The 22,177-nt window shown below is 37.3% G+C and overlaps 2 protein-coding genes across 2 annotated transcripts in view; both read right to left on the reverse strand.

The window, feature by feature from the left end:
• Positions 1 to 238, reverse strand: part of LOC127444821 (collagen alpha-1(XI) chain-like) — a 41,739-nt gene extending 41,501 nt beyond the window's left edge. Inside the window, exon 1 of the mRNA XM_051704362.1 lies at positions 205 to 238. Coding sequence (XP_051560322.1) covers positions 205 to 238 — 34 coding nt within the window. The remainder of the gene's footprint in view (positions 1 to 204) is intronic.
• Positions 239 to 4,740: 4,502 nt separating this feature from the next.
• On the reverse strand, positions 4,741 to 21,726 carry txndc11 (thioredoxin domain containing 11). Its single transcript, XM_051705207.1, has 12 exons — positions 21,463 to 21,726; positions 12,108 to 12,324; positions 10,491 to 10,588; positions 10,283 to 10,412; positions 10,087 to 10,180; positions 9,886 to 9,998; positions 9,610 to 9,807; positions 8,160 to 8,712; positions 7,935 to 8,074; positions 7,041 to 7,153; positions 6,730 to 6,810; positions 4,741 to 5,928 (listed from the first exon to the last, which is right to left on the reverse strand). Exons 1-12 carry the CDS (start codon positions 21,585 to 21,587, stop codon positions 5,400 to 5,402), a joined length of 2,391 nt encoding a protein of 796 aa, XP_051561167.1. The 5' UTR covers positions 21,588 to 21,726; the 3' UTR covers positions 4,741 to 5,399.
• Between the last annotated feature and the right edge of the window lie 451 nt (positions 21,727 to 22,177).

Below are 22,177 nucleotides of genomic sequence, written 5' to 3' on the forward strand. Positions count from 1 at the left end.
GAGAATGAAGTGCAGGAAATGTGTTTGAATAAAACCCTGCACTCTTGTTTCTGTTCTAAAAGTCTTTCAGCAGATTAATGACCATCTTCTTCTCATGCATTTAAACAGAACATCTAGACACTGTTGCTGTCTTCTGAAGCCTTCAGAGACTCTGCTTTTCACCGTGTATCAGGATCTTTGTCACAGAAATAGCACTGAACTCACATGCTGCATTATGAGACTCGATAAAGAACGACATGCTATTAGACTTTCTGTGCAGGTGCATTACTGAAAACCAGCCAGAGACACAGAGAATAAGAAGCAGCTGACAGCAGAATATCACTTCTAGAATACAAGAGCACACACTTACACAAGACTGCCACTAGTAAAACCGCTGTATTCTTTGAAAATACCATGAGATATGAAGATGCTAACCATTCAGTGGTGTCACTAGACTAGCGATGCCTGATTTGCATATGAATCACTCTTTTGAGTCAGTTCTTTTCAATGTATTGGTCAAAGAGGTTGGCAAAATGGTCTGAATCAGTTCACAATTGAATCACTCTGACATTTCACTCATGCACTGCATTATTCAAAGCATTTTTTTGCACACACTGAATAGTTTGGAGCGGTTTCACATGCACTGAATCTTTTGGAGCGGTTTCGCATGCACTGAATCTTTCTGAGTGTTTTTGCACACACTGAATCGTTTGGAGCGGTTTCGCATGCACTGAATCTTTCTGAGTGTTTTTGCACACACTGAATCGTTTGGAGCGGTTTTGCGTGCACTGAATCGTTCGGAGCGGTTTTGAATATACTGAATCGTTTGGAGAGGTTTTGAACACACTGAATCGTTTGGAGCGGTTTTGCACACACTGAATCGTTTGGAGCGGTTTTGCACACACTGAATCATTTGGAGCGGTTTCGCATGCACTGAATCTTTTGGAGTGTTTTTGCATGCACTGAATCATTTGGAGCGGTTTCGCATGTACTGAATCTTTTGGAGCGGTTTTGCACACACTGAATCGTTTGGAGCGGTTTTGAATGTACTGAATCATATTGAGCGGTTTTGCACACACTGAATCGTTTGGAGCGGTTTTGCACACACTGAATCATTTGGAGCGGTTTCGCATGCACTGAATCTTTTGGAGTGTTTTTGCATGCACTGAATCTTTTGGAGCGGTTTCGCATGTACTGAATCTTTTGGAGCGGTTTCGCATGCACTGAATCATTTGGAGAGGTTTTGAATGTATTGAATCTTTTGGAGTGGTTTTGCACATACTGAATCGTTTGGAGCGGTTTTGCATGCACTGAATTATCACCAATGATGCAACATCATCATAAACATTGATGTCTATTTTTTTAAGATGCACCTTTATTTTGACATTCTCATGCCAGCCACGTCCATACACATTTCCATCAGGCAATGCAGCAACCTTATGATACTCATCTCGCTTTTAAAGCGCTAAATATGCTTCTCATGTGCGTGTCAACAGGGCTGCAAGCTCCGGATACAGGACAGCACCAAGCAGCTCACATACGTGATTAAACAGGGCTTCCCTCAATATCGTGGTACACATTTGAATTGTGCATGAGAATTTTTTCTTTTAAGCGCTTTGGAGCAATTCAACCACTTCAAATGTCTAAAGAGACGCAATATTCTGAACAGCGCTGACGAGGGAAAGAGAAAACACCTGTCCTGCACCAGCATCAATTACAAGACTTTTCACATCTTAACATCATCACCCTTACTAACATTTATCACAGTAAACATGCATGTGACTATATTTTTATTTTATTTATTTTTCTGCATTATATTTTGTTGTGGATGTCCCAGTGTGGATCCTGGATTTTCACTTTTCAGAGAGCTCAATAAAATATTCAAATTATATTTTGGGTGCATTTGTGAGATAATAAATGTAACTGTTGTTAAAATAGGCACGTAATATCGGAATATCGGTCATAGGCTCCTGAATCGAATCGAAATCGTATCGTGGCAGACTTTGAGATATCGGCAAACATCGGATCGATATAAGATCATATCGTGATGAAACTTTTACACCCCTAGTGCACTAGGATCAAATTACGAAAAGTACACGAAAACATTTATTACCAATTTATTTTAATTTTTTTGTTTTTGTCATATACACTGAAGTACAAATACAATGTTATATGAATAATCAATAAATACCGTTACAATAACGTTACACAACAGGCTAAAATAAAATAACAACTGCTCCCAAAAATCTGAACTAAACACAAACACATGTCCCACATTCAGCTCTTTAATGAATATGAAAGTGATTTTCCTCAATTAACACTAATGATTGTCTCTTATTTCACAGTTTATTATGTCATTATGAAGATCCGCGCGATTAAAGTTCAAACATTATCGCGCTGTGTGTGTTTCTGTAAAGAATATTAATTATTATTAACATTTATCCATCTGACACTCAAAACTTCAAGCTCATACAAAGACAGCGGTGTGTGTGTGTGTGTGTGTGTGTGTGTGTGTGTGTACCTGCTCGTGTCGCGTGCAGTAGGATTACAATAATCAGCGGCGTCACTCCGTTAATCCGTGAATTCATCATCATTAATATCTCCGGTGCTCGTTAGGTGTGTGTGCGGCAAGTGGACCAGAAGAGACCGACAAAGACTCGGAGGAGAACAACCTGCTCGACTTCATGCCTCATGCTCTCTCTCTCTCTCTCTCTCTCTCTCTCTCTCTCTCTCTCTCTCTCTCTCTCTCGCTCTCTCTCTCTCTCAATTCAATTCAATTCAAATTCAAATGAGCTTTATTTGCATGACCGTATACAATGTACAATGTTGCCAAAGCATTGAGTAATAAACATATTACAAAAATAAATTATTTTTATATTCAATAAATAAATAATAACGATAATAAAATAATATAAACACAAATGACAAAGTAAACTACAAAGATCAATGAGGAAGGGAGGAAAAAAGTAAATGAAAATATCAGTTTGAACAGAGTTGTAATATGATGAGGGGTCAGTCTCTCTCCCTCATATGATGACAGGAGGACAGATACTGCGCTGCTAGCTGAACACACTCTACTTTCTCTCCCATAAGATACGAGAGTTTGTCTAACTCATTTATGTCCTGGAATTCAGGTAGAATATGAGCTATTTGAGTAAAGTGTAACACAAATAATACAAATACACAAATAAAACTAATTTTTGCATTATATTCATGCTGTTAGCCAAAGGGGAACTGACCCTCACAGTGAGTCTTGTTTCTCCCAAGGTTATTTTTCTCCATTAACATACATCTAATGGAGTTTTGTGTTCCTCGCCACAGTCTCCTTCGGCATGCTCACTGGGGTTCAAACTACACAATGATGACTCTAAGACATTATAGATATTACACTGTCATTTTCTGTTAATGCATGATTGATGTATTCGGCAGTGTTGACTTGAGTCATGTGAAAGCCCCTCAACATGTATAAACTTTTACACATTAATAGCTCTTCTGCCCTTTTCTCTCCATAATGAACAAGGTAGACTCACATGCCGATGCTGAATTAAACGAACAACATGCCCCTCTCATTCAGTCGGTCGGTACATGTACCAGGTCATTCAGTTTGTTTATGAATAAGAAGTTTAACGAGTGCTGCTTCTCACTGTGCACACGCTGCTGTAGCCAAGCACGCGATTGGCCGTAGCTGTAACCAATCAAGCGATCTGCCTCAGTTGGACCGTGAATGCCAAGCACGCGATTGGCTGCTGCTGTAATCAATCATGAAGGTGTAAGCGCCTTCACCATTGATGTTGTTTCACAATGCGCAGCTGCCGATCTGAGAATCACGTCTGCTGTCTGCACACTGAAAATATTCTCAAAACAAAGAGAACATAAAAGCATTTACTATAAGTGCATGCACTGTACCATATTAATTCTGTTTACTGTCCAGGAGTTCGATTACATACAGGCTCGATTGCTCTTTCCGTACTCCGGATGTCTTTGTCAAATATTCCCGAATCTTAATATAAAACCTGAATCAGTGTTTTAAAAAATGAATCTGAATTCGTGCCACATACATTTGAATTTCAAGTTTGATGTAATTCAATTTCAATTAAATGTTCACATTCAAGTCCCAGTGGCACATATTTAATTCCATACAGGGGCTCTTCAGAGCTCAGAATCCTCTACAGAACCACATTTCAATCTCAAGATAATTTATGTTTTATTGGACATATTTGTGCACACAGTCTATAATGTTTTTATGCTATTAACTCCAAGGATTGTTACCTGTCAAAACATGAAAAAATCTCTTTAAATCTATCATATAAAGATCTAATCCAGTATTCACAAACGACTGCAATTGGTCCATCTTGAAAATCGATGAGTAAAGTAACAGGTACTGCATGAGAAACCATGTTAATTCACTTACCATACTGCATCAGCATCAGGCACTTGACTTGCATGTGTTTGGTTACATGGTTCATATCAGCACCAGCAGAACACAGATTCACGACATTCATATTCAAATTCATCCATAATAGACAGGCTCATGAAATGAATAACTATCATTATTATCATTATTCTAACATGTTCTGTAAATCTCAGATCAGCTCTAGTGACCCCATGAACTATTCTATGTAAATAACTCTGTCTCTTACGAATGTATGTTGCTTTTATAATCCTGCATATACCGTCATGAAAATGTTTTCCATGCGTGTCTTTCAAGGTAAATGATCCATCAGTTATGAGAAAGAGAGGAATACAGATCAAGCAGAAAGCTCCAATGTTGTCTTTTATATTTCTTGAGAATATTTCTCCGTTCTGTATTAAATGATTTCATGTGCTGCTCCAGACAGTAAAAAATACATAATAATATAAATTATATCAGAGCCAGAGAGGATCAAATTTACCATGAACTTACATTTTATTTTAACCCATAAAGATCTAAACAATACTAACAAATCCCTGAACACTGACTCAGAATCGACACTTGATAATGAGTGATTATGAAAAAATACATCACTTCAATAATAAAGGGGGAAAAACGGAAATACTTCTTGTTTTAACAGTGTATCACTGATATTCTTCATTTGCTGACATAAAAAGTCCACATGTCTTCATGAGAGCTGCTCTAAATGAGAGGAACATGTCTAATCAAATTTCACCTAAAGAAAAAAGAAGAAATTAGATTTCTAATAAAGAAAATTAAACCTCTTTTTAGGATATTCATATATTTAGAATTATAATTTTTTGCATTTTGTGCACATTTTACCCCCAGTTCTCGTTACCGTAATGCGTGCACACGATTTAATTAATGTTCTGAAATAGACTTCAATTTATTTCATTCATATACTTGATTTTTTCTTTAGGTTTTGGGTTCAAACATGACTGGCACATGTTCTCGACAGGGTTCGTGAGATTCTGTAACATGATAATCATTAGTCGTCAGGTGGCCTCATGTTTCCCTGTCTCTCTCTCTCAGTGTCCTGTCTCTCTCTCTCAGTGTCCTGTCTCTCTCTCTCAGTGTCCTGTCTCTCTCTCAGAGCACTCAGCAGCACTTTCAAGAGTGAGTTTTCATTCAGCAGTTCTTCAGATGCGTCTGCGAGCTCCTGCAGTCTGTGAACAGTGTCTGCGAGTTGTTGTGTTTTCTCCCTGTACAGTGTCTCCAGACGGTCACTCTGCGCCTGCAGCTCGACGTTCTGCCTCTCCAGCACATGCGTGTGCAGCATCAGACGGCGGTTTTCCCGCCACATGACCGCCAGCTGCTGAGAGAGGCGCTCTCGAGCGCGCTGCAGAGAAAACACTTCCTGCTGCAGAGTGTGAAGCTCCGCCTCCAGTAGAGACTTTGACTCCACCCCACTGCCTGACTCCTCCCTAGGGGTGTGGCTAGAGTGCTGCAGAATGAAGCGCAGCAGGTTGGGGAGTGTCACAGGGGTGTTTTCTGGAAACTTCATGCTCATCTGCTTCCTGACGGAGAGAACAAACAATGTGTGTACATCAGTGACATTATCACTCACTTTCATTTAATCAGATCCTGTTTACAACTGGTATTAAACACACACACACACACACACACACCACACATTATACACATTATACACATTATACACATACCATACACACCACACACACACATTACACGCACACACTCGCACACATTCCACTCACTCACTCACTCACACACTCACACACTCACTCACACACACAAACACACACACACACACTCCACACACCAGATGCACACATTACATGCACACACCACACACACACACACTCACACACACTCACACTCTCACACACACACACACACACACACACACACATTCTCACACTCTCACACACACTCACTCACTCACACACACTACACACACCAGATGCACACATTACACGCACACACCACACACACACACATTCTCACACACACACACTCACACTCTCACACACACTCTCACACACTCTCACACACTCTCACACTCACACTCTCACACTCTCACTCTCTCACTCTCTCACACTCTCACACTCTCACTCTCTCACACTCTCACACTCACACACTCACACACTCTCACACTCACACACACTCACACTCACACACTCACACACTCACACACTCACACACACACACACACACACACACACACACACACACACACTCACACACTCACACACTCACACACACACACACACACACACACACACACACACACACACACACACTCACACACTCACACACACACACACACACACACACACACACACACACACACACACCTGTGTCGGGGGAAGAACAGTACGGATGGCAGATAATCCACCATAAACTCCCAAGGCAGATCATTCACAGCAACATTAACTCTGAAAACAACAATAAACATTGATTTAAAGGAATATTCAGGGTTCAATACAAGTTAAGCTGTTTTGAATCTGGAACATTCCTTTAATGACAGCAATTCACACATTACACAGATTATGCATTTTTGTTTTGCTCAACTAATCTTCCTTAATTTAATGCATTTAAAAATCTGAACTATATTGATCGCTACAGTAATTTGTCAGATACAATGTTTGTAGGTGCAGTTCCACACCTGGCCACAGTGAGGGCGCTGTTTCCCTGGAACAGACGAGCCAGTCGCAGAAACACATGATTGAGAACAGAGCAGAAGCCACACCAGCTCGAATAATACAACAACAGCACATCCTACAGAGAGAAAACAACACAGTTCATCATCATATCTGTGAGCTTGTGTAATGTATTAACAAATACAAACTCTGTTAAAATGCTGAAGAGTGTAATTTCAGTGACACTAGTGTCACCAAACAAAATGGCAAAATAATGCTTGTTTTCAAACAGGTTTCCTGAACACTCCCCATATCTGCCATTTGTCACCCAAACAGATCCCACAACGCACCCAATATAATAATTACCATCACTAAAAACCCAGAAGATGATTAGCATTTTCGAGCCGTGTGTTTCCCTACGGGTTGGAGTATAATAATGTGGTTAAAATCACTTGAAGAGACTTTCACGTTTTGTTCTAAAACATAAATTACACACAGTCATGACAGTTAATTTTGAAGCTACTGTGTTTTGTAAAAATGCATGTTACTATCACAATGCTAATTAAGGACTACAACTCCCATAAGCATGTGAGCTACATGCTTTACAAAATGGCCGACTGTTGTAGTCCTTATTTAGCAACGTGTTAGCAACATGCATTTTTAAAAGACACAACAGCTTCAAACCCCACGCTTGAGGTATGACTGTATGTAAATGATGTTCTAGAAAAAATACTCTTCAAGTAATCTCCACCGCCTACAACTACAAATTGACGTCACGGCTGAACAGCTCGATTTGACGGCAAATAACCAACAGTTATGATTTGTCATAGTGCTTGTGTTAATAGAAACATTTGTTTGTGTAGAAACAGGCAATAAAAAATGCTGAAAAAGTAAAGAAGCAGGAAAATAATTTTTCTCACCTTGTGTGAGTCCATGACTGTGTGCAGGAAGTTGCCTGTGGTCACTTCCTGTATGAGGGATTGTGGGTGTTGTTGTTTGTGTTGCACTAGATGTCTGTGTAGAGGACTGTAGTGAACACTGAAGCTCTTAATGAACTGCTCTACTCCACAGACAGAGAGTGACAAAAATTATAACGACTACTACACAGTGTGTGTTTGTGTGCATGTTTGTGTGTGTTTTTGTACCCAGTGAGTCAGTGTTGTTGAGCACATAGTGCGTCTCGTCTCTGAGGTTGATGATGGTGATGAAGGGCAGCACACTGTGGTTATCATGTGCTCCGAGTCTCTGTGCCAGCGGCCAGTTGAGCTGCGCGTCGAGCAGGTAAAAGCGCAGCGTCTTATTGGTGCGGCAGTGCAGTCCTGTGATGGTGTCAGGCAGCAGGGGGCGCCACTGCGAGTTCTGTAGCGTTCTGCAGCAGGCGCTGTACTGACTGTACGGACTATATGAGCTCCAGATGTGACTGCAGGATGTGCTCGACACCGTCTGCTTTAAATACCGCTGTAGAACTGTATGCAGCTCCGGAAGAGAGCAGTGAGGCTGCAGCACAGGGAGAACATCTGACATCGGATCTGAGGAAGAACCGGAGCGGTTCACACACAGTTCACAGACGTTAGTTTTACCGCTCATGACCGCAGAACTCAATCCTGACATCAGCAGTGATTGACAGCAGCGCGGGACAGTGGACACACCCTCATCTGACCCGCAAAAAGAGTGATAACGCAACGCCACGTCCGTCACCTGACACACACACACAGAAAGAGATCTATAAAATAATGTGTTTTCATTAAAGGAATATTCTGGGTTCAATATAAGTTGATCACCACAAAAATTTATTTTGACTCGTCCCTCCTTTAAAGCACAAATGTGTGTTCCACTGAGACACTTACAATGGAAGTCAATGGGGCCAATCCGTAAACGATAAAATAGTTAAGCCCCCCATTCTGTTCCAGAAGGGATGCTTACTTTACTGTTCATGGTCATATATGAATGGAAAATAAACATGTCTTGTAAAAACAATAAAATTATGCACTTCTTTTAGAATTTTATGTTTTTTAGATTTTATTTACAAATACATTTCTCAATTTCTCCATTCATTTGCATATGCAAATTAGCAAATGTACTATCAAATTTATGAGCTTCACTACAGTAAAAACCTAGTTGAACAAGGAAAATATGAGAGTGTGTCATGTATTGGGGCAGATTGCTGCCATCGGGTGAAAGAAATTAACTTAAATCATGTAATGACAATAATAGCCAGTAGATGGCGGCACTGTTCTATGAAACCACATACTGTGAAGTTATTCTAAATTTGACCACAAGTGAAGCATTTGGATATATATTTAGACATTATCACACTATTATCTGTCAAAGTTTAGCTTTTCTTCAAACTGTTTTAAATGACAAGACAGTATAGGAAGCTTAAAGTTACATGTACTTCAAGCTTTAATTACTCTAATGGTAGGAAAATGCATTATTTTATTATGGAATTTACATAGGGGTCAGAAGGTGTGATCAACTGCGTTATTTTTGTATAGCATTAAATCACACAAATTAACACAATTAATTGACAGGCTGAAATTTTATTACATAATGTAATAGTAAATATGATTATTTATTTACGGCTACTAAACGCACCTGAGTCAGCAGCTGATTGGCTCTGAGTGGATTGTGTGGGAGGAACGTAAGAAGGGCGGGGCCTTTCCGTAGCTCCGCCTCCAGTGAGTAACTCTTGGTTCCCATTGGCTGAATCCACTGGATGACACTCTCTCTGTTTTCATACACCCAATCACAGACCGCCTGCACTGTGAAATTCCGCTGCGCTCGCGGAAAAACCTGCCGTTCAGACACAAAACGAGTGTTTTAATTTCACTTTAATGAGTGTGTGTGTGTGTGTGTGCGCGCGCATCTCACCAGTGAGCTGTTCAACCGCCGGTGTAAATACACACTCTCATCCTCCCTTAGTGAAACACCCTCTGCTACCGCCTGATTGGTCACCACTGCAAACCGCACCGCCCCCTGATGATCTGCACCAATCAGAAGACAGAGTTTACCCAGTGGATCAGTGAGGGAGCGTGTGTAAACGTCTGCATTAGAGATTGTTAGTGCTGGTACCTCGTCTGAGCACGTGCAGAGCGGACAGCAGAAAGATGACGTAACCGGCCGGCTGAGGAGACGAATTAAACTGAAAATATCCCACAACACCCTGCTGCAAGACAAACACATACACAATCAGCATCCAGGACTGGAACTATTTATTTCATCATGTACTATAAACAGCAACACGGAGAGAGGGAGCGAGTGTTGATACCTGGTGGTGTGTGAGGAAGGTGTGCAGGGCTGCACGGGTGGGCAGGTACGTGAGCGGGCAACAGACTCTCTGAATGAAACTCTCCAAATAATCTGAAGTGACAGGACCACTGTACTCCATCGGACCAAACCTGCACACACACAGTGATGTCTGATTATTGTCTGAATGTTTCCTGTACTCGTTTACAGATCGTAAGCATGTTCTTTACCTCCTGAAGTACAGGTGTATGTGTGGATACTGGAAGAAGTTCTTGTGTTTTCTACATCTGCCCTGATGCCACCAACAGTTCACTGCGATAAACTGCACCTGCACACACAGGAAACGCATCATCACAGAGTGTGGACCTCACTGCAGTCTATGACAGTTCAATAAAGTCATTAGTGAAGTGATATGACATCGTTTCTCTGCCGTTCCAGATGATGAATAATGACATTTACGGCTCAGGTGATTGGCTCATGAGCTAAAGATAAATCCAAACAATATACAGAGCAACAAATGTACTACAATATTTATCACAACAAAACAAAAAACAAAGTTATACCATAGAAGTGAGCTCACTGCTTAATAACATTTATAACAGCATGTTATAGTTTTTATAATGACATTACTAAATACATATATTAGCATCTTTAATGGAATCTATAACAACAAAGATGATAATATCTATAATGACATCTATACTGAGCGTGTTTACATGCATGTTCTTATACCGGTCATGCTTAATGTGGTCATGTCAATGGATTAAACGTCTCTTCTCCACAGAAAATAACGCCATTATTTCAAATGTCATGTAAACACTTTTCTTGCTTTGTCAGGTTTTTTAAACAAGCTGTTTTTGTGAGTTGTCATGTATCAGTGTGCATGTAAACACGCTCAATGACATTTATAAAATATAATAAAGGGCTCAACAGTAAGGATTGTTGCCTCCGCATCTGAGACCGTCAATCCGCGCATCTTATCACGTGACTTGTTGAGCGCGTTACCGTGGAGATGTAGCGCGTGTGGAGGCGTCACGCTATTCTCCACGGCATCCACGCACAACTCACCAGACACCCCACCGAGAGCGAGAACCACATTATAGCGACCACGAGGAGGTTACCCCATGTGACTCTACCCTCCCTAGCAACCGGGCCAATTTGGTTGCTTAGGAGACCTTACTGGAGTCACTCAACACAAATTTCTTAGGTTTTTAATTTGCATTAATTACTGGAAATTATACAACTATAAAGTAAATCCATGAAAACTATTCTAAACTATCAATTCATACATCTGGAAAACGACATTACCGATTTGCTTGATACTTTCAAGACTATCCCAAGTGACTTTTGTAATTTTGATGAAACCTCTAGATAATGTTACCTTGATGATGTCCCTTACAAAAACTTGCTGCTCGTTATTTTCACATGCAAATGAGCTTGTGAATCGCCACAAATGTTCGCCAGAAGTTTGCAGCTCTTCACCAGTTGTGGTGAACCTCTGGCAAACCTTTGACAACAATGGACAATTTGCCCCAAGTTTGCCATAAAGCTCATTTGCATGTGAAAATTATCAATGGTGAACTTGTGGCAATTTTGCAGTGAACTCTCAATTTTTGTGAGGTCTATTTAAGTCAACAATCAAACCATAAGTCACACAAAACTACATGTTTAATTTAAATTAGCAAGGCAATCAAAACACATGCACATGATCAACAAACATAGGACAGCATGACCACACCGTACTGGCCCAACTGGGCAAGAGAACGTTCCATTAACTGGCCAGAGGGACATCACATGATAGTATCTTCATAATACAGACAGATACAGAGAGACTCGACCCCTCTCACCTCTGCAGCGAGTCGCAGCGCCACCTGCTGGACGTGCTGTCGTGCAGTGATAGAGTGAGCGCACCAGGGGGCGTAGTAGAAGACCACAGAGACATCAGCATCCTCTCTGATCCGATCCGCTTCATCCAACTGACCCAGAAACAAATCCACCACTGGGACGTCCACCGGGAAGAAGCGCACTGGAGTCCGAGCGGCCGCCACCACAATCTTCTCCCGACTGACAGAGACACAGACTCACATCAAATACTGAGACATTCTCAAATTCATCTTCATTTCTCAACTTTTCAATCAAATTGTTACGCTAATAAAAGTATTAAATGAGATTAGCCCACCACTACTGGGGAAAGTTGTCACAAAAGGTCCAAGTGTGTTTAACCAGGGGCCGGTTGCACCAGCTGTGCATAAGTTACAACTTAGCCTAGTTGTGGTGTAAATGGGCACAAAGTCACAATTTATGCACTACTAAATATTTGAGCGTTGCACCATTAAACTTCGGTAGAACGTAACCCTACATATAAACTCAATATTTACTGAAGACTCCCACCAGGTGTAACGGTTGAAATAAAAAAAGAAAACTTAATGACATCAGTGAGCTCATGTTTTGCGTGACAGGCTTCAATCCTTTAGACATGTATGATGATGTTGATATTTACATGTGTTTACATTTACAAGAGGGAATATTGTGTAAAAAAGCTTCTTAGTGGCTCTTCAGCATGAAACTGATCTAAGAGCCCAAACATACATCACACAAGTACAGAAACGCAGACGTAGCACGGCCAATGCTGGCTGTGGTACATTTACATTATGCATTTGGCAGATGCATCAAGCAACTTACTGTGCCCTTACAGGACAATCCTGAGCAACCTGGAGGCCGCTCAAGCACAATGGTGATGGCATGCCAGCTGCTAGTCATGCATCCATACGCATTACATGCTCGGTGTTGCTCTGGCGATTACAAACCTCAGACCACAAGGGGGCGAAAGAGTTTTTTAGGTGTCATGAAATGGATGTGTTGGAGTCAACATGTGGACAGTTGAGGAGTGTGTGTTTTTGTATGTGCTGAAAAGACGACAGAACAATATGTTTGTATAATGTAACTTGTTTGGCAAGACTCTCTTCAGATTGCTGCTCCGCCATGACAGTTACTGACTGAAAGAAGAAAATCCACTGTAGCGTCCCTTGCGGCAATGCTGAGAATACAGCACATCTTGCGTTAGGTTATGAATTGCACTCTGACATATTTCACAACGCAATGACGTGTGAAATCGAGTTTACGTTGCAAGATGCGTCTGCGTTCACGTACTTATGTAGAGTGTGTTTGGGCCTTAATGGTGCACGGGATGCGTCGCCCGGTGTCAAGTCTCAACACAAACAAAATACACAAAATATTAAAATGAATAAATGTCTGTTTTTCTTGCCTGTTGTATTAGTATTTATTTATCACCCCTCATTTATTTTAGATACAGTTCCTATAGATTATTATTTACACAGGGCAAATATACTATTTATTAAATCTACTTTTATTATGTATCATATTTTAATGAGGATATAATTTATTACAGCTGACAGTTACGTGAACAAACAAGGTTTGAACATCACTGTAACGAGATCAAACTGAAATTCACGACTATTTAACACTTCTGCGTCTAATTTGAAGGCTGTTTATCGGATAAATACAAGTAACTAACTAGTAGTTACTGAGCCCTTAGTGTGAACTTTATGTCCCAACTTAAGTGAGACCTTACACACAGCTGGTGCAACACTACCCTGTGTATTTACCTGGGCAATAATGCTGGAAATATTTACAGCTTTTTGTAGCCAAAACTTGAAGTCATTCAAAAGCATTTGTGGCATAATATTAATTACCACAAAATTTATTTCGACTTGTTCCTCCTTTTCTTTAAAAAAGCACAACTCTGTGTTCCAGTGAGGCACTTACAATGGAAGTCAATGGGGTCAATTTTTGGAGATTTTAAACAGAAATGTGAAGTTCATAATTTTATAAAAGCACTTACATTAATTCTTCTTTTAAAACGTATGTATTATTTGAGCTTTAAAGTTCTTTAAATCATCATTTTACGGCCGTTTTGTCATGGCAACGAAGTTATAAAATAGGCACAAGTGAGCAGTATATATGTTATATATTACAGTATATATAGTATATATGTTATATATTACAGTATATATAGTATATATGTTATATATTACAGTATATATATGATTTACCCGCAGGTGTATGTTATCGGTAGGATGAGAGCGCAGGTGAGCAGTATATATGTTATATATTACAGTATATATAGTATATATGTTATATATTACAGTATATATATGATTTACCCGCAGGTGTATGTTATCGGTAGGATGAGAGCGCAGGTGAGCAGTATATATGTTATATATTACAGTATATATAGTATATATGTTATATATTACAGTATATATATGATTTACCCGCAGGTGTATGTTATCGGTAGGATGAGAGCGCAGGTGAGCAGTATATATGTTATATATTACAGTATATATAGTATATATGTTATATATTACAGTATATATATGATTTACCCGCAGGTGTATGTTATCGGTAGGATGAGAGCGCAGGTGAGCAGTATATATGTTATATATTACAGTATATATAGTATATATGTTATATATTACAGTATATATATGATTTACCCGCAGGTGTATGTTATCGGTAGGATGAGAGCGCAGGTGAGCAGTATATATGTTATATATTACAGTATATATAGTATATATGTTATATATTACAGTATACATAGATTGTATGAGCAGTATATATGTTATATATTACAGTATATATAGTATATATGTTATATATTACAGTATATATATGATTTACCCGCAGGTGTATGTTATCGGTAGGATGAGAGCGCAGGTGAGCAGTATATATGTTATATATTACAGTATATATAGTATATATGTTATATATTACAGTATATATAGTATATATGTTATATATTACAGTATATAGGTATGATGTTAGCGCAGGTGAGCAGTATATATGTTATATATTACAGTATATATAGTATATATGTTATATATTACAGTATATATATGATTTACCCGCAGGTGTATGTTATCGGTAGGATGAGAGCGCAGGTGAGCAGTATATATGTTATATATTACAGTATATATAGTATATATGTTATATATTACAGTATATATAGTATATATGTTATATATTACAGTATATATATGATTTACCTGCAGGTGTATGTTATCGGTAGGATGAGAGCGCAGGTGTAGCAGTATATATGTTATATATTACAGTATATATAGTATATATGTTATATATTACAGTATATATATGATTTACCCGCAGGTGTATGTTATCGGTAGGATGAGAGCGCAGGTGAGCAGTATATATGTTATATATTACAGTATATATATGTATATATCCGCAGGTGTATATTATCGGTAGGATGAGTAGCGTAGGTATAGTATATATGTTATATATTACAGTATATATAGTATATATGTTATATATTACAGTATATATATGATTTACCCGCAGGTGTATGTTATCGGTAGGATGAGAGCGCAGGTGAGCAGTATATATGTTATATATTACAGTATATATAGTATATATGTTATATATTACAGTATATATATGATTTACCCGCAGGTGTATGTTATCGGTAGGATGAGAGCGCAGGTGAGCAGTATATATGTTATATATTACAGTATATATAGTATATATGTTATATATTACAGTATATATATGATTTACCCGCAGGTGTATGTTATCGGTAGGATGAGAGCGCAGGTGAGCAGTATATATGTTATATATTACAGTATATATAGTATATATGTTATATATTACAGTATATATATGATTTACCCGCAGGTGTATGTTATCGGTAGGATGAGAGCGCAGGTGAGCAGTATATATGTTATATATTACAGTATATATAGTATATATGTTATATATTACAGTATATATATGATTTACCCGCAGGTGTATGTTATCGGTAGGATGAGAGCGCAGGTGAGCAGTATATATGTTATATATTACAGTATATATAGTATATATGTTATATATTACAGTATATATATGATTTACCCGCAGGTGTATGTTATCGGTAGGATGAGAGCGCAGGTGAGCAGTATATATGTTATATATTACAGTATATATAGTATATATGTTATATATTACAGTATATATATGATTTACCCGCAGGTGTATGTTATCGGTAGGATGAGAGCGCAGGTGAGCAGTATATATGTTATATATTACAGTATATATAGTATATATGTTATATATTACAGTATATATATGATTTACCCGCAGGTGTATGTTATCGGTAGGATGAGAGCGCAGGTGAGCAGTATATATGTTATATATTACAGTATATATAGTATATATGTTATATATTACAGTATATATATGATTTACCCGCAGGTGTATGTTATCGGTAGGATGAGAGCGCAGGTGAGCAGTATATATGTTATATATTACAGTATGTATAGTATATATGTTATATATTACAGTATATATATGATTTACCCGCAGGTGTATGTTATCGGTAGGATGAGAGCGCAGGTGAGCAGTATATATGTTATATATTACAGTATATATAGTATATATGTTATATATTACAGTATATATATGATTTACCCGCAGGTGTATGTTATCGGTAGGATGAGAGCGCAGGTGAGCAGTATATATGTTATATATTACAGTATATATAGTATATATGTTATATATTACAGTATATATATGATTTACCCGCAGGTGTATGTTATCGGTAGGATGAGAGCGCAGGTGAGCAGTATATATGTTATATATTACAGTATATATATGATTTACCCGCAGGTGTATGTTATCGGTAGGATGAGAGCGCAGGTGAGCAGTATATATGTTATATATTACAGTATATATAGTATATATGTTATATATTACAGTATATATATGATTTACCCGCAGGTGTATGTTATCGGTAGGATGAGAGCGCAGGTGAGCAGTATATATGTTATATATTACAGTATATATAGTATATATGTTATATATTACAGTATATATATGATTTACCCGCAGGTGTATGTTATCGGTAGGATGAGAGCGCAGGTGAGCAGTATATATGTTATATATTACAGTATGTATAGTATATATGTTATATATTACAGTATATATATGATTTACCCGCAGGTGTATGTTATCGGTAGGATGAGAGCGCAGGTGAGCAGTATATATGTTATATATTACAGTATGTATAGTATATATGTTATATATTACAGTATATATATGATTTACCCGCAGGTGTATGTTATCGGTAGGATGAGAGCGCAGGTGAGCAGTATATATGTTATATATTACAGTATATATATGATTTACCCGCAGGTGTATGTTATCGGTAGGATGAGAGCGCAGGTGAGCAGTATATATGTTATATATTACAGCATGTATAGTATATATGTTATATATTACAGTATATATATGATTTACCCGCAGGTGTATGTTATCGGTAGGATGAGAGCGCAGGTGAGCAGTATATATGTTATATATTACAGTATATATAGTATATATGTTATATATTACAGTATATATATGATTTACCCGCAGGTGTATGTTATCGGTAGGATGAGAGCGCAGGTGAGCAGTATATATGTTATATATTACAGTATATATAGTATATATGTTATATATTACAGTATATATATGATTTACCCGCAGGTGTATGTTATCGGTAGGATGAGAGCGCAGGTGAGCAGTATATATGTTATATATTACAGTATATATAGTATATATGTTATATATTACAGTATATATATGATTTACCCGCAGGTGTATGTTATCGGTAGGATGAGAGCGCAGGTGAGCAGTATATATGTTATATATTACAGTATATATAGTATATATGTTATATATTACAGTATATATATGATTTACCCGCAGGTGTATGTTATCGGTAGGATGAGAGCGCAGGTGAGCAGTATATATGTTATATATTACAGTATATATAGTATATATGTTATATATTACAGTATATATATGATTTACCCGCAGGTGTATGTTATCGGTAGGATGAGAGCGCAGGTGAGCAGTATATATGTTATATATTACAGTATATATAGTATATATGTTATATATTACAGTATATATATGATTTACCCGCAGGTGTATGTTATCGGTAGGATGAGAGCGCAGGTGAGCAGTATATATGTTATATATTACAGTATATATAGTATATATGTTATATATTACAGTATATATAGTATATATGTTATATATTACAGTATGTATAGTATATATGTTATATATTACAGTATATATATGATTTACCCGCAGGTGTATGTTTTCGGTAGGATGAGAGCGCAGGTGAGCAGTATATATGTTATATATTACAGCATGTATAGTATATATGTTATATATTACAGTATATATATGATTTACCCGCAGGTGTATGTTTTCGGTAGGATGAAAGCGCAGGTGAGCAGTATATATGTTATATATTACAGTATGTATAGTATATATGTTATATATTACAGTATATATATGATTTACCCGCAGGTGTATGTTTTCGGTAGGATGAAAGCGCAGGTGAGCAGTATATATGTTATATATTACAGTATATATATGATTTACCCGCAGGTGTATGTTTTCGGTAGGATGAGAGCGCAGGTGAGCAGTATATATGTTATATACTACAGCATGTATAGTATATATGTTATATATTACAGTATATATATGATTTACCCGCAGGTGTATGTTTTCGGTAGGATGAGAGCGCAGGTGAGCAGTATATATGTTATATATTACAGTATATATAGTATATATGTTATATATTACAGTATATATATGATTTACCCGCAGGTGTATGTTTTCGGTAGGATGAGAGCGCAGGTGAGCAGTATATATGTTATATATTACAGTATGTATAGTATATATGTTATATATTACAGTATATATATGATTTACCCGCAGGTGTATGTTTTCGGTAGGATGAGAGCGCAGGTGAGCAGTATATATGTTATATATTACAGCATGTATAGTATATATGTTATATATTACAGTATGTATAGTATATATGTTATATATTACAGTATATATAGTATATATGTTATATATTACAGTATATATATGATTTACCCGCAGGTGTATGTTTTCGGTAGGATGAGAGCGCAGGTGAGCAGTATATATGTTATATATTACAGCATGTATAGTATATATGTTATATATTACAGTATGTATAGTATATATGTTATATATTACAGTATGTATAGTATATATGTTATATATTACAGTATATATATGATTTACCCGCAGGTGTATGTTATCGGTAGGATGAGAGCGCAGGTGAGCAGTATATATGTTATATATTACAGCATGTATAGTATATATGTTATATATTACAGTATATATATGATTTACCCGCAGGTGTATGTTTTCGGTAGGATGAGAGCGCAGGTGAGCAGTATATATGTTATATATTACAGCATGTATAGTATATATGTTATATATTACAGTATGTATAGTATATATGTTATATATTACAGTATATATAGTATATATGTTATATATTACAGTATATATATGATTTACCCGCAGGTGTATGTTATCGGTAGGATGAGAGCGCAGGTGAGCAGTATATATGTTATATATTACAGCATGTATAGTATATATGTTATATATTACAGTATATATATGATTTACCCGCAGGTGTATGTTTTCGGTAGGATGAGAGCGCAGGTGAGCAGTATATATGTTATATATTACAGCATGTATAGTATATATGTTATATATTACAGTATATATATGATTTACCCGCAGGTGTATGTTATCGGTAGGATGAGAGCGCAGGTGAGCAGTATATATGTTATATATTACAGTATATATAGTATATATGTTATATATTACAGTATATATATGATTTACCCGCAGGTGTATGTTATCGGTAGGATGAGAGCGCAGGTGAGCAGTATATATGTTATATATTACAGTATATATAGTATATATGTTATATATTACAGTATATATATGATTTACCCGCAGGTGTATGTTATCGGTAGGATGAGAGCGCAGGTGAGCAGTATATATGTTATATATTACAGTATGTATAGTATATATGTTATATATTACAGTATATATATGATTTACCCGCAGGTGTATGTTATCGGTAGGATGAGAGCGCAGGTGAGCAGTATATATGTTATATATTACAGTATGTATAGTATATATGTTATATATTACAGTATATATATGATTTACCCGCAGGTGTATGTTATCGGTAGGATGAGAGCGCAGGTGAGCAGTATATATGTTATATATTACAGTATATATATGATTTACCCGCAGGTGTATGTTATCGGTAGGATGAGAGCGCAGGTGAGCAGTATATATGTTATATATTACAGTATGTATAGTATATATGTTATATATTACAGTATATATATGATTTACCCGCAGGTGTATGTTATCGGTAGGATGAGAGCGCAGGTGAGCAGTATATATGTTATATATTACAGTATATATATGATTTACCCGCAGGTGTATGTTATCGGTAGGATGAGAGCGCAGGTGAGCAGTATATATGTTATATATTACAGTATGTATAGTATATATGTTATATATTACAGTATATATATGATTTACCCGCAGGTGTATGTTATCGGTAGGATGAGAGCGCAGGTGAGCAGTATATATGTTATATATTACAGTATATATAGTATATATGTTATATATTACAGTATATATATGATTTACCCGCAGGTGTATGTTATCGGTAGGATGAGAGCGCAGGTGAGCAGTATATATGTTATATATTACAGTATGTATAGTATATATGTTATATATTACAGTATATATATGATTTACCCGCAGGTGTATGTTATCGGTAGGATGAGAGCGCAGGTGAGCAGTATATATGTTATATATTACAGTATGTATAGTATATATGTTATATATTACAGTATATATATGATTTACCCGCAGGTGTATGTTATCGGTAGGATGAGAGCGCAGGTGAGCAGTATATATGTTATATATTACAGCATGTATAGTATATATGTTATATATTACAGTATATATATGATTTACCCGCAGGTGTATGTTATCGGTAGGATGAGAGCGCAGGTGAGCAGTATATATGTTATATATTACAGCATGTATAGTATATATGTTATATATTACAGTATATATATGATTTACCCGCAGGTGTATGTTATCGGTAGGATGAGAGCGCAGGTGAGCAGTATATATGTTATATAACATATATACTATACATGCTGTAATATATATTACAGTATATATATGATTTACCCGCAGGTGTATGTTATCGGTAGGATGAGAGCGCAGGTGAGCAGTATATATGTTATATATTACAGTATATATATGATTTACCCGCAGGTGTATGTTATCGGTAGGATGAGAGCGCAGGTGAGCAGTATCGCGCCGCAGCACAGTTCGGGTCTTCTCGCCATCTGTTCCGCCAACTGCCGGATCTGTGCCCAAACCCGCCGCAGCATCACCGACCCACTACAGCGACCACATCACCCCGTAGAATCGAAGACATCCGAACCGAATCCAGGCGAACCGGAGCCGCTCACAATCACAACAAGCGCCGCACCAACCGACAGAACACACGTATCACTTCCGCTTTACAGCACAGGCCACGGCGAGGGAGCGTCTCTAAATTACACACAGATTAACTTCAGTTACATACATTTATTGCAGATAGACCCTTTATTTTATTACATATTACTTAATATTTAATATAAACAAGAATTAGGGAGAGTCTATAAGGTACATACAAATAAAACAAGAATACGGGAGCGTCTTCTTTACATTACACACAGTTAAAAGAGAATGAGAGATCATCTCTAAACTATACGCAGAATTAAAGAGAATAAGGGACCGTCTCTAAACTATAAACAGACAAACGAGAATAAGGAATCAGGATATAAAAGGCATTTATATTGCATTCAAAATTGAGTTGATTTTGTGAAAAGTAGGGACGGAAAGAGAAAAGAGGAAACAAGACTAGGTTACAGTAATCTGAACAGTACACTTCACTTTATAGGAAAACATCCAATGTTTATGTGATCATTGTCAGGTA

The sequence above is a fragment of the Myxocyprinus asiaticus genome, chromosome 8 (genome assembly GCF_019703515.2).
Source record: "Myxocyprinus asiaticus isolate MX2 ecotype Aquarium Trade chromosome 8, UBuf_Myxa_2, whole genome shotgun sequence".
Taxonomy (NCBI): domain Eukaryota; kingdom Metazoa; phylum Chordata; class Actinopteri; order Cypriniformes; family Catostomidae; genus Myxocyprinus; species Myxocyprinus asiaticus.